Source organism: Onychomys torridus, chromosome 9 (assembly GCF_903995425.1).
Source record: "Onychomys torridus chromosome 9, mOncTor1.1, whole genome shotgun sequence".
Classification (NCBI taxonomy): Eukaryota; Metazoa; Chordata; class Mammalia; order Rodentia; family Cricetidae; genus Onychomys; species Onychomys torridus.
The window spans coordinates 6,038,136-6,051,086 of NC_050451.1; the positions used below are offsets into that span (position 1 = coordinate 6,038,136).

At 48.0% G+C, this 12,951-nt stretch overlaps 1 protein-coding gene across 1 annotated transcript in view; it reads right to left on the reverse strand.

Annotated features, from left to right (window-relative positions):
* The window catches only part of C9H10orf71 (chromosome 9 C10orf71 homolog), a 34,735-nt gene extending 22,419 nt beyond the window's left edge, over nt 1-12,316 (reverse strand). The window contains 1 exon segment of the mRNA XM_036199276.1: nt 11,848-12,316. Within this exon segment, the coding sequence (XP_036055169.1) occupies nt 11,848-12,316 (469 nt within the window).
* Nucleotides 12,317-12,951: the final 635 nt, after the last annotated feature.

The following is a 12,951-nucleotide window of genomic DNA, read 5'->3' on the forward strand; positions in this document are numbered from 1 at the left end:
TTTTATGATGGCAGCTTGAGTAGACTAAGACAGGAACCTTGGGATGTCAGATGTCTTGAACTTGGATCCTAGCTGAACCAGCAGTGTGTGGCTCTTAACAAATTACAAAAATAAATAAGTAAATACGTCCTTCTTTGTGCCTCAGTTTCTTCATAACCTCATATGGTTACTAGGAAGATGAAGTAGGTCCTTGGGTCTGTGAAACAGAGATGGCATGGTCCTCACTACCAGGTAACTTGGTTAATTCAGGCCTACTGTCAATCACTAGAGTCACTGGAAGGGCTTTGCCTTTCCCCAACATAAAGGGAGACAGCAGTGATGGAGACTTCCTTCATTGAACTGGGGCTGACCAGAGCTCCCAAGGCTTCCCTGGTCTTGGGGCAACCTCCTCTGTCCCTCATTAGCTGTGCATGCTTAGGCAAGTTATTAAACCCCTCTGAGCCCCAAAGTCTGCATCTATGAAGAAGATCCTAAGATTTATCGTGCTGGGTGACCTCAACCCAGACATGCTAACACCTTATCTGTTGGGAACATGTAGCTGGCCACTGCATGGAGGCCGTGGTGTGGGAACTGAGGGCAGGGTCTTTGTGTCTTTGAGCTGTGCCTTTGACTTCTGGAGCACTTGGGCTCTACCTCCTGTGAGAGTCAGACAAGGCCAGACTGGGGACAGGGGGAAGCTCTTTGTGCTGTAATGGTGCTGGCATGAGTGAAGATATTCTAGAGGGAAAGGTGCCTCTGCCCGCCCTTTGTCTATCAGAATAGTGAAACAAAAGGTCTCTAGGGAGTTGAAATTTCCCCAGAAATCTCATGCTAGTAGAAGGGAAGGGCTAAAGCCTGGTGCCAGCCAAAGGAGGATCTGGTTTCTCAGGAAGATTTCACAGTTATGACAACTTAGATCGCCTTAAAGGACAGAGCTAGACAATCATGGGTCAATGATTTTAATCCTTATCTTTAAAGTTAGGAATTTCCTGGTCTACCAACTGAGCTAGCTGGGCATGCACATAATGTTTAAACTTAAACTTCATATCAGGACCCCTAAAGATAGTTTTGGGGATCACTGGGACTCTGTGTTCCTCTTTCTAGTGTGGTCACATGGACTAAATCTCTTCCCAGCTCTTGTCTCTCTGGTTGGACTATTGAGGCCAGGTGGCCAGGCCTAACTTGTTAGAGTTGCCAAGGCCCAGGTTTTGACCCCCAAAACACAATGTTGTATGTTGCCTGGTAGTCTCAGAACCAGCCAAGGGGCAGCTCCAATGTCACCTGTTCCTCAAAGGTAGGGCTCAGCAGTACCAGGAGTGAAAGCAGCTTCCATTCACCACAGACAGGCTGGGGATGATCTGAGCTGTCTTAGAAACCTGCTCCTAGATGAATAAACTGAATCCCAGCACCTCCTCCTTCCTTTGGGCAAAGGCTTTATGGTGGGAAATGGCTGAGGCGATATGTGTCTCTCTACCCAGCCAGCCAGTTCCTGAATAAGATAAAAAAAAAAAAAAAAAAGGGAAGCCTGGGGCTCCCATTGAGGCTGAGTGTAAGCACTGGGAAGTGTGTTTTGGGAGCCCTTCCTAGGTGCCGCCATTTGTTCACATCCTGTCTCAGCTGGACCTTGGAGAGCTGGGTGGGAACACTATCTCCCAAGTCCTTAGAGAAGCTACAGATACTTGCTGGGTTCTTCAAACTCTTTTGCTGTCAGATTCCTCTAAGGTCAACTTACACAGGCCCAGATCAGAATGTGTTTTGCCCCACCTCACTCCATCTGCCACTTGAGGCTGGTCCTCAAGCCAAGAACATGCTCCACCATCCCCTGACTCTCGAAGCACATGTATTACTCTTACTGCACTAGTCCCATATACAGCTACGATCCACACTGACCCCGTGGCTAACACTGTGTGGGTATACCTCAGCACTGGTGTGTATTCCACAGGTCCCTGCTGGGTCCTGATCTGTGACCTCCATGGATCCTTTGGCTCCCCTGCAGCCGCTCCCACCAGCTCATGCCATGCAAGCCCCTGGGAACCAAGCAGAGGCCAAGAGGCACTTGGAGCTTTCTTAACTAAATGAAACCCAAGATGGGCAGAGTATGGTGGCACACTCCTATACCCTCAGAACTTGGCACTTTGGAAACAGAGACAGAGGATCGGGAGTTCAAGGCCAGCCTATGTTTCAAAACAAAAAAGCAGGAACAAACATCAAAAGAAAACCATGGAATCACAGGGCTATGGGTTGGCTAGATTTGGTGAAATGGGGTTCAATTCTACCAATAGAAACAAAGCCTAGACACTCTAGCCTGCTTGGATCTTACTGTGGAATGCCAGCCCTGTGCACCTTCCCCCAGGGACATTCTCTTAAAATCCCCACTCCTCTCCAGTAAACCCTGTACAGGCAGATTAAAACCCCAAGAGGCAACAGCAAGTCAGTCTAGCCTTGGCGTCATGGGCAGGGCTCAGTTACTGAGACTGGGGGAATAAGCTATTTTAGAACATGGGGCTTCCCCCTGTTAGTCAGGGTCAAGAGCAGAGAGCAGGAAACACAGGCATTTGCTGAGAAAAGGCAGCCAGCCAAGAGATGGACTCTTCCTCTGAGGCCACAAGGCTGCCTCTGGCCTTTCCTGTTACCTGCTCACAGCTCCCTTCGCTTGAGCGTCCTGGTGGACTCTGGTCCCTCTGCCTCCATGATCCAGCATCCCATCATCCCCCTTTCTCTTTAGTGTGAGCATTTGATCCCATTCCTACCAGCTCTGGTCACCAAAAAGCAGGAACACTTGCTTCCAGCCCAAAGACCCAGGGGCAGACGCAGGTTGGACTTGGGTCACCCCGAGATGGCTATTTATAAACTCCCCAATAAGCATAATCCGCTCTGGTCGGCTGGCCATACAGATGCTCCACACGACTGGAGACTCTAAGGCTCAGGTAACCCTCAGCCCCACAGGGCAAAACTGAACCCTTCCAGCGTGACCCAGAACTGACAAGCAGGCCTAGGAAGGAGATTTCAGAGCCTACCTGCTGCTGGCCCTGACTGTCCTGCTCCTAAGCTGTTCTTTCTTCCTAAATTTGCTTTTATTATCACCACCACCACCACCATCATCATCATCATCATCATCACCATCATCACCATCATCATCATCATCACCACCATCATCATTATTATTTATCCTTTGGCAATGTATAGTGTATTTGATTACTTCCACCCCCATTACCCTCTCTCAATCCTCTTCGGTCCTAGCTGACCCCTTTTCCCACCTTCCTGCTTCAGACACCCTGCTTGCATGTCTTTTTCTCTGTTTTGTTTTGGGGTGACCAACTCAATTTGGACTTGCTTGCATGAACTGCATTGCTGTTGTGGATGTACGTGGATTAAAATTCTACTCGGCTCCAGGAGCACGTGCCCCATGGGCAGTCAGCAACCTTTTTCTGTAAAAGATCACAGACTTGGTTTCATTTTTTCACACTGCACAGTCTGGGCAGGTGTGTAAAAGCTGCCTGGCTGTATGCAAATGAACGCGCTGGGCTGTGTGCCAGCAAAGCTTTATTTACAAATCCAGGCTCCCAGTCACCACTGTTTCCAAAGGTTAGAAAAGCAGACATTGTTTAGCATGCACATCTGATTCCTTTATTTACAGAGGCATTTTACAATGCTAAATAATATTTCTTAATTCTGTTAAACTTTCATATATTTATATTCAAAACTGTTCTCATCACTTACCAATTCTTCTCCATCGGAAAAAGAAAAAAGAAAAAGAAAAAAAATGGCTTTCCACTAGGCAAGCCTGACTTGCAAGGAATCTGGTTGGGTTCCCTGGGGTGCATGAGGACAGGCAGTCTGCTGAGAGCTCTGTGTTGGAGACCCACATGCTTTCAAAGCCCACAAGTCAGAGTGCCATAGCCAGTGTCTCTGTTACAGCTGCAAGTGACGACAGAGTCTCCTTCAACTCTGCTGTGAACCCTGGGACCCTGGTGGTCCCGTTTGGCAATGCAAGGATCTGACATATACACCAGCACGTGCTCACTCTGCCGTGTAAGAGCTGAGCACCCTGACAGATACGTGGGAAGACAAAGTCACACATAAATGCTAGCTAAATCTTCTGTTCATGGTCCACAAAGTACACTCAGCCCTGAGAGCCCCAGCACTCAGTGTGCTCTTACCCTGCAGACACCATCCTACACATCTTAACACTTGCAGCCCACCCGGAGCAGGCACCCCTTCTACTATCAGCTTGAGACTCCCTTGACTGTGCCAAGGAGCAAGCAAGTGTGCAGACTGTACCTTCCGATCTCCACGTGCGAACCAGCTGCTTGTTCCACAGGCCTTCCCAGGATCTGGAGGCTACCGGCTCTGCCCAGTTGCCCAAACTTCTTCCCCCTTAGCCAGGCTGCCCAGAGAGGAGAGGAAAGAGGATTCAACACTCGGACTGCCTGCGTCTCACCAAGTTACCCACCCACTTGAGCAAAAATCGGCGGCCAGAAGCTGCCAGACGTGGAAGGCCCAGAAGCTTACCCAAACAGAGACTGGCCTGGGGAAACCAAATGGTGTTCGTGGTGGGGAAGAGGCAAACAGTCCGCTCGGCAACACCCGCGTGGTGTCAAGTAACAGTCAGATTAAACAAACAGCCTCAGAGGCTATTTTTACATCCAGATCAGCCACGAGTAATAGATAACTCCAGGAGTGAAAATTGTTTGCCGATTAGCTGGACCCCACTACGATTCCAGCTTCAGTTCAGAGTGATTTCTAAAGTCACCCCAGAACCTAGATTCCAATAAAAATATCTCAAGGTGGGGGAGGAAAGCATTTGTCTCAAGAAATGTTAAGAACATGATAGTGTGTGCCTTGGAACCGGCAACGGAGGCCTGCTGATGTCCCAGAGCAGAAATAGCCCGTTTCATCATCGGCTCTGGACAACCACAGCCTGCATTCCTCGAGTAAGGAGCCATACTCTGCCACGCTTTTGGAGCAAAATAATCTGGCCAGCCACAGGCTAGGGGAAGGCTGGGCTGGGTTTCCAGGGGAGAGATGCAGAAGGATGTGAAATAACCAGAGAAGATGCAAGGTAAGTGCCCACTCAACAACTTGGCCTTGGTGTTTGCACAACCTGGGTACCAATGACAGATCTTTTCTGTCAGCCCAGGGATTTCCCCTCCTTCTCTGGGAACCCCTACCTCCCCCACTCCAAAGTCCCAAGATGAATTCACATCTGCCTTCTCTATGGCTGCATCCTAGATTGGCCTGGGTCACCTGCCATACCCCTAAATGGCCCTAGACTACCTTCTTCCTTTCCGCCTAGGCTGTGCTAGCTCCTTGTCCCCCTCATCCTCCCAATCTGGTCCTGGGAAAGCTCACTTACTGCCAAGATTTGATACAAGAACTTCTTCTCTTTTGTCTAAAGCCCCTAAAGCTCCCTTGGTCTGTGGCCTGAGGGATCCAGGTTGTTCAGCCCTGCCAGATAACTGGCTCCATACAGAGCTCAATGCCCTGGGGGAGCCCTGCAGAGCACTATACCTCTGGATCTATTTGTGGACTGCCTGTCCTGACTCTGTGGGCACCTCAAGGGCAGCACCTCTGTCCCAGCCTTGAACCTTAGCCTGTGAACATCAGGCCCTGGATAGGTTCAGCATTTAGAGGTGGTCTGAAGAAGACTCTAAACGAACCTTTCAGTGTTACCCCTCCCACCCAGGACAAATGACAACTTGAAACGGGAGTGAAAACATCACACAGGCCCAGGGAGCCCTGATTCCATTAATCCCCAGCTCTCTGACACCAGCCAAGTCACTCTTCCTTGCTAAACCTCAGTTTACCTACTTTTAAACGGGAAAGAGTACCCGCTGATCTGTTAAAGGAGTGAGGATATATATACAATTACATTGTCAAGTTTCACATATTAGCCATTTATTTACTATTGTTACACAATTTTTATGACATCCTCAGCCCTCTAACTTACCATTTATTAGTTTCCTTTAAATAAAACTTAAGCCAACTTATTTTTTTAAATAGAGCTTTCTATTAAACAATACCCAAGAAATCATAGATTTGATATTTTAGTGATTATTTCCCCCATTACACATGTAAACAAATTTACAGTCAGTTCCGTGTCATCTGCATGTGGCCAGAGTCACTTCATCCCAACATTAGACAGCACAGCCTTGCTAAACCTCAATATCCGTGGAATTTGCTTTGGGTGAGTAACAAGAGCTGAACCGTTCAGTGGGGCTTCTGATTTCCCAACTCTGTTCACTCTCCTCCTCCTCCGAGTTGCTCTTCCCAGCTTACTCTTAATGCCTCACAGGTGGCAAGCATGACCTCATGTCTGGTTTGGGATCATAGACACGGTGATCTGGTGATCTGTGCTCCGAGGCAAGAGCTGATACTGTTTGCTTGAAGTGGCTGACTGACTAGGGGCCAGGGAACCTTCAGGGGGCCAGGGAGTGACAGGCAGCTTGGTCAACAGTGTTGGGAGAGAACAATAAGGCATCTGCTTAGTAGGAACCTCCAAGCAAGCTAACCAGACCACAGCACTCCACCCCAGGATCCAGGTGCCCCCAGGAAAGGCTTCCACCTTCCACAAGCCGTGGATCCCACCTCTGCATTAGTTACTGTGGGCACACTGTCACAGACCACCCCCAGCAAAGGACAACAGTTAGGCTCTGGATCAAGAACACAGATTCTGAATAGCCCAGAGCAGGCATGGTTCCTGGGGTCTGGCCAAGAAGAAGTGACCACTGTCTTCCAGCCCAGGAGCCATGAGCTTCACGGAAAGAATGTGAATGAAGACACGGTTCTAAATGTAGACTCATGGCTGCTATGTGAGCCACCGTGCTCTGAATGGTCTAGAAAAACAAGGCCTGCTTGTCTGTTCAGCAGGAACATAAATAAAGCTGTCCTCAGGCCGTGTGTTGCCGTGTCCCATCCCTGCAATGACAGCCCTCGGAAGGCCTCTGGAACATAGCAGGACAGAGTACCGGCTCAACAGCAGAAGCAAAATGGCCGAGCCGTGGCCTTGATGCCTACAATGTTCACTAGCTTCTTCATCTTACACCAGCTTTAATTGGTGCTGCTGCTGTATAACTCGGCATGTTCAAAAGCTGGGAACTCGGGCAGTGCACAATGGCTCCTGTAGCTGGGCTCTGGTTCTGGCCATTTGGAGCTCACATCCCTGCGGAGATCATGAGATAACTCACCTGATTCTTCTACCCTTGTGACCTGTCATAGGTGATATTTCTTTGCCAGCACCAAGACTTCCTTGGGAATCATTTCTGTCAATGTCTTCAGGAGCCTGTTGCATCTTCTTGACTTGATAATAAAAATGAAAAAGCTAGCCAGCCCATATGGAACACTTATATTGTGCCTTGTACCATTCAGTGTCCTTACACTAGTGAGCCTGGCCTTTCATTCCACCTCAATGAGTTGTTTGCTATCCCAGAGCTTCAGGAGGAGGAGATAAGAAAAACCACCCTGTGAACTATAGCTAGGCCACACTTCCTAAAGGTTCCATAGCCTTCAGAGTTGTGCCACAGCTGGGCTTGTTGGTGCAAGCTTGGAAAGCTTAGGCAATAGGTTCGCAAGTTTAAGGCCTGCCTGGGCTACAGAGTGAATTCAAGGCTAGCTTAGGCAACTTAGTGAGATGCTGTCTCAAAATTAAAATTAAAAAAGCAAGAAAGGCTATGCCTAGAATGTATGAAGCTGTAGGTTCAATCCTCATCACAGGAGTAGAGGCAGGGTCAAGATGCACCAAACAGCTGGGCTAGAATGCTCAAAACATGAGCCTGTGTGGCACATTTCAGATCCTGACTATAATAGTCTTTCAGGACCTGGGATCTCTGTGTGTGTAGAGGCATGCTGACTGCTTATGTTATCCCACCCAGTGCCTTGTTAAACTCAAAAGGAGTGCTCCATTAGTAGCTCACAGTCTGGGAACAGCAGACCCGTGTGGCCGAGGACATTTTCATGGGGCTGCTGCTCTTCCTGTCCGGACACAGTTGGGACTTGTCATCGTTGATGGAGGGATTTCCTGGCTTGAGGGTGAGACAGTCTCCCTGAGGCTTAACCTCTAGGGTTCCTTGGTTAGGACTCTAAAACAGAAGTTTGTGAAGTGTGTGTGTGTGTGTGTGTGTGTGTGTGTGTGTGTGTGTGTGTGTGAGAGAGAGAGAGAGAGAGAGAGAGAGAGAGAGAGAGAGAGAGAGAGAGAGAGAGAGACTTAGTATCCCCATGACACATAGATACTTCAGTCACGTCCTGTATTGATCCTTTATTGGGATGATAGTATAGATGATCTATAACTTACAATGACCTTGCTTGGGATTTTCCATTTTATATCTGTGATAATGAGGCATGTATCTGGTGGTCAGCCTCCCAGTACAGATGCTGATCTTTTGCAGGTTGGTAGTATCTGGTGTAATTATTCTGGAGGTGCTGGGTGGGGACAAAAAACTGCTCAGTCAGCCACAAAGGGAACCACCCACATGGCTAAGCTTGTTGTTTTGCATCTAATGAATTTTCAACTTACCATGTGTATGTTGGACCATCACTTCATTGTAAGTCAGGGAACATCATACTCTGGCTATTGTGGGTTTAATAAAACATACCATTAGACTTTGTTTCCATGCAACCTGACCTTACAGCATCAAAGGCTGCCTGTACATGACTTGGGTCTGACGACAGTCAACCCTGAAAATGCGTGGAGAGTTCATGGGCCTCTATTCCTCTCTGCTGAACTGCTGACTACTGATAGATCCTGGGGGAGGGGCAGCCCCTGTGTTCGGCTGTGTACCCACAGCTGACTCAGGCTCTAGTGGGTAGCTCTGACTCTGTGCCCACACAGATGGCTCTGGTAAAACTCAGTGAATTTGAAATGGAAAGACATAAAGGAGGAAAAGGGTCCTGTAGGGAAGAGGGGGTGCGCAGGGAATGGGGTGGGAGGGAAAGAAGAGGGGGTCAAGGTGACAGGAACCAGAGTGTACTATAGACAGGTATGACACTGTCCAACAACTTCAATCACATTTATTTAAAATTGTTTTTGCTCATTTTTTTTTTCACTTGTTAGGCTCCAGGAGATTTCAAGCGACCCTTGTGACTTGCAATGTATTTGTGTTGCACAGTGCTTGGCCGGCTGGTCTCTGGGTCACAGACATTCACCTAGCCCCATCCGGTTGATTCATCCTGGGCTGTGGTGCTAAGCTATGGTTAAAGTCTCAGTTGCCCAGACAGCAGTGGTTCTAATCCTAGACTTCAACAAGAACCCTATTTTCCTTGGGGTGCATCGCTCTCACACCCATGGACACAAGGCCTTCTTAAACGATCATTCTTCCAATGCAGAGGTCATGGAGGGAGCCGCAGAGCAGCCTGGCTGCAGGGGTTGAGGAGTGTGCTAAGCACAGGTGAGCACTGGCTGACACACAGGCATTTTGACTCTGTTCGGCGGAACAGCTGAAGGGAGAGAACAGCCACTGTCCAAAACTGCCCATCGCCCATTTCTGTGGCGACAGGATTGCTTTAACCTCTCTCTTGCCTCGGACCTTTGTGCCCAGTAGATCTCTGTGTAGAGCACTTGCCCTGGTCTTTCCTCTTCTCACCTCTAGAGTCCTTGCAGAGCCCTTGAGAAGCTCCCAGGGGTATCATAGCCAAGCCACCAGTGTTGCAGGTTTGGGCCTCAGAGAGTTAAGGCATTTCTTCTCAGGACAGCAACCACTGACAAATAGGCACATGCTTTGATGTCTTCTCAGCTTGGTACCTCCAGAACTCTCCAAGTACCTAATGAGATGGAACATGGGCCCACACTGGCACAAAATCATGGCTAGGGAAGTCAGATCATGGCTTGATTTTTTTTGTAATGAGACTGCTGCGGCTATGTCCTAGTTAGGGTGACAGCAGATCTGCAGTGATTGGCAACGTTAGGAGTTTGTGCCAAGGAATTGTCAAGAAGCTGCATGCCACCTTGTCGAGGAGTACTACACAGCTGGAGAGAGAGAGATAAGGATCTCTTCTCTGTCCTTGTAGCTTGAAATCCTGAGGACAAGGGAGAGAAATGTGGGTACAGTGTGACAGTATGTCTACTGTCTATTCAAGGTGGGGCTGCAAACGAATGCACATTTTTTGTTGTTGTTGTTGTTGTTGTTCTAAAAGGAACAACAACCAGAAATGGTTGCCTGTGGGGAGGAAATGGAACAGGGTGTGGGGACAGAATGGAAGTTAGGCTGCTCTGAATCTTCCCCTTCTTGGGTACCTTTGGTTTGGAGCCATGAAAATACTTTATAGAGTTATACTCTAAATTACATTTTTAAGGTAGAAAACAACAGATCTGGAAAACTGCGATACAACTTGTTTCAATAAAGTGAAACAAACAGGAGAGCTTTGGATTTAGCCTAGAAATGGTATTTCCTTAGTGTGAATGGGCCCTTGGTTCTGTTCCTAGCCGAATGAGCAAACATACCACCATTGAAGTAAATGAGCTCAATATGTAGGTAGTACATTGGGGGAAACACATCAGATGGTCTTAGAATACAGTGATTGGGCTTAGTCTCTGCAAGTATCTATCTATCAAATCAAGTATAAAATAAAAGGCTGTTCTTAAAAACATGCATGTACATAAATGTTAAGCACACCAGTAGGCACGCCAATGTTATTAGAGCGCAAGGCTGCTTTTCTCTCTCTCTCTCTATCTTTCTTTCTTTCTTTCTTTCTTTCTTTCTTTCTTTCTTTCTTTCTTTCTTTCTTCCTTCCTTCCTTCCTTCCTTCCTTCCTTTCTTTCTTTTTCTGTGTAGAGAAAGGAGATGAACACCGTAAGAAATGACAATATTGAGCAAAGCTCTATGGTCCTGCTCTGGAGTATCAGCAGTGACTCTTGATAACTGTCTTTTAAGAATGCAAAGTATCTTCTAGTTGACATAATAGCAATGCTCATGATTTACGCCTAGATTTTGGCTTCAATCACCCTTTCTTATTTAAAAAGAAAAAATAGGCAAATAAATGAACCAGGAAACATGTAAGCAGATCCCGGAACACTTTGTCATATCAGAAAGACAAGCAGGCCAGAAAAAAATCCTCCGGGATCATATGCAAAAGCTGAGGCATGGGCTTGAAGAGGCTCTCAACTGGGGAAGGAAGCAGTGGTGTGTGTAAGAATGAAACCTTCAGTGAATAAAGTACATATCCAACATGTTTACAGTGATCAGTTCATAATGACCAGAAGAAAAAAAGGCTGTTCATACAGCCCTCCACACCCCGGAAGACACATGGAACAACTTACCCTTCTGAAAAATGGGACAAGGCAGCAGACATAGCCTAACCCACAGCATGAACTATAAATGGTCTGAAGCAACAAGCCATGGGTGAAGGAAAGGTCCCCTAATGGCGGGAGGGTAGAAATGGAGAATTATAGATCATTAAACACCAATGAAACTTCTGCTCAGGAGGAGGCTGCCTATGGAAACACAGTGAGGAAACTTGTCTTCATTAGTAAAAGCCCCCAAGCCTAGTTTAACCCCACCCTCACCCCTCCCTGTGGTGGATGCAGGTAGAGAGAACTACTAATATAACCATGAGGCTGCAGACAGCAAGACGTGCTTGGGAAAGCAAACATCTGTGGAAAGACCTATAGGTGGAGAGGCCGGTTCCCTATATATGAAAACGCTGTAACAGAACCCATGACTTTGATTGCTGACCTAAAAATTAATACCCACCCCTCAAAAAGAAGTGATGGGGTGAGAAAAGGCAGCAGACTTATGTAACAAAGTCTGTTAGAGCAAAGCAGACAGGATGTGTGGATTAAAAGGCGCTAGAAGAGGAATGGCCATGTACCACGTATACACCACTCTCCACCAGGCCATGCACCATGTACACACCACTCTCCACCAGGCCATGTACCATGTACACACCACTCTCCACCAGGCCGGCCATGCACCATGTATACACCACTCTCCACCAGGCCATGTACCACGCATACACCACTCTCCACCAGGCCATGTACCATGTACACACCACTCTCCACCAGGCCATGCACCATGTACACACCACTCTCCACCAGGCCATGCACCATGCATACACCACTCTCCACCAGGCCATGTACCATGTACACACCACTCTCCACCAGGCCATGCACCATGTACACACCACTCTCCACCAGGCCATGCACCACGCATACACCACTCTCCACCAGGCCATGCACCATGTACACACCACTCTCCACCAGGCCATGTACCATGTACACACCACTCTCCACCAGGCCATGTACCACGTACACACCACTCTCCACCAGGCCATGTACCATGTACACACCACTCTCCACCAGGCCATGTACCATGTATACACCACTCTCCACCAGGCCATGTACCATGTATACTCCACTCTACACCAGACTCCACAGACTTCTCAAACAGGGCACTCATGGCACTGCCTGGGGATTTGATATTAAAGAATCGCTGTGAATCTTTAGGTGTGACAACACAAAGCTGCAGGAAGCAGGCAAGCAGAACTGCAGATACAAAATTTCATGGGATCTGGGACTTCAACGTTACACAGGATCTGGGGTACGGGAGAAGATCTGAATTTGGACACTTGCTTGCCTGTCTTCTGAGATTTTGTAGACATTCACTTGAAATGTCCAGAATTAAGAAGAAAAGAAAAATCTCCAAAGTGGGGAGGACGAAAAGAGATGATCTGAGTGAGTGGGTGGGGGCTGAGGGCTCAGGGAAGGAGAGGCAATCAGGAAACCAGAAAGGCTGGCAGACCATGATGGGGCAGAGCTGTGTCTGTTTCTCTTGCCACGTGGCAGAGACGGTGGCACCTGGGCCAGCCTGGCCCGTCCCACAGACTCCAGGCTGTCTGGTAACCTCACTTAGGGTTATCTGATACTAAGTGGCTTCAGGGAGGCCAACATCTCTACAAATATTGGCAAGCCCACAAACATCAGAAACAGTTAAACGTCCAAGCTAAGAGTGTGGCTGTCTGAGGCTGTCCTTCTAACTTAGA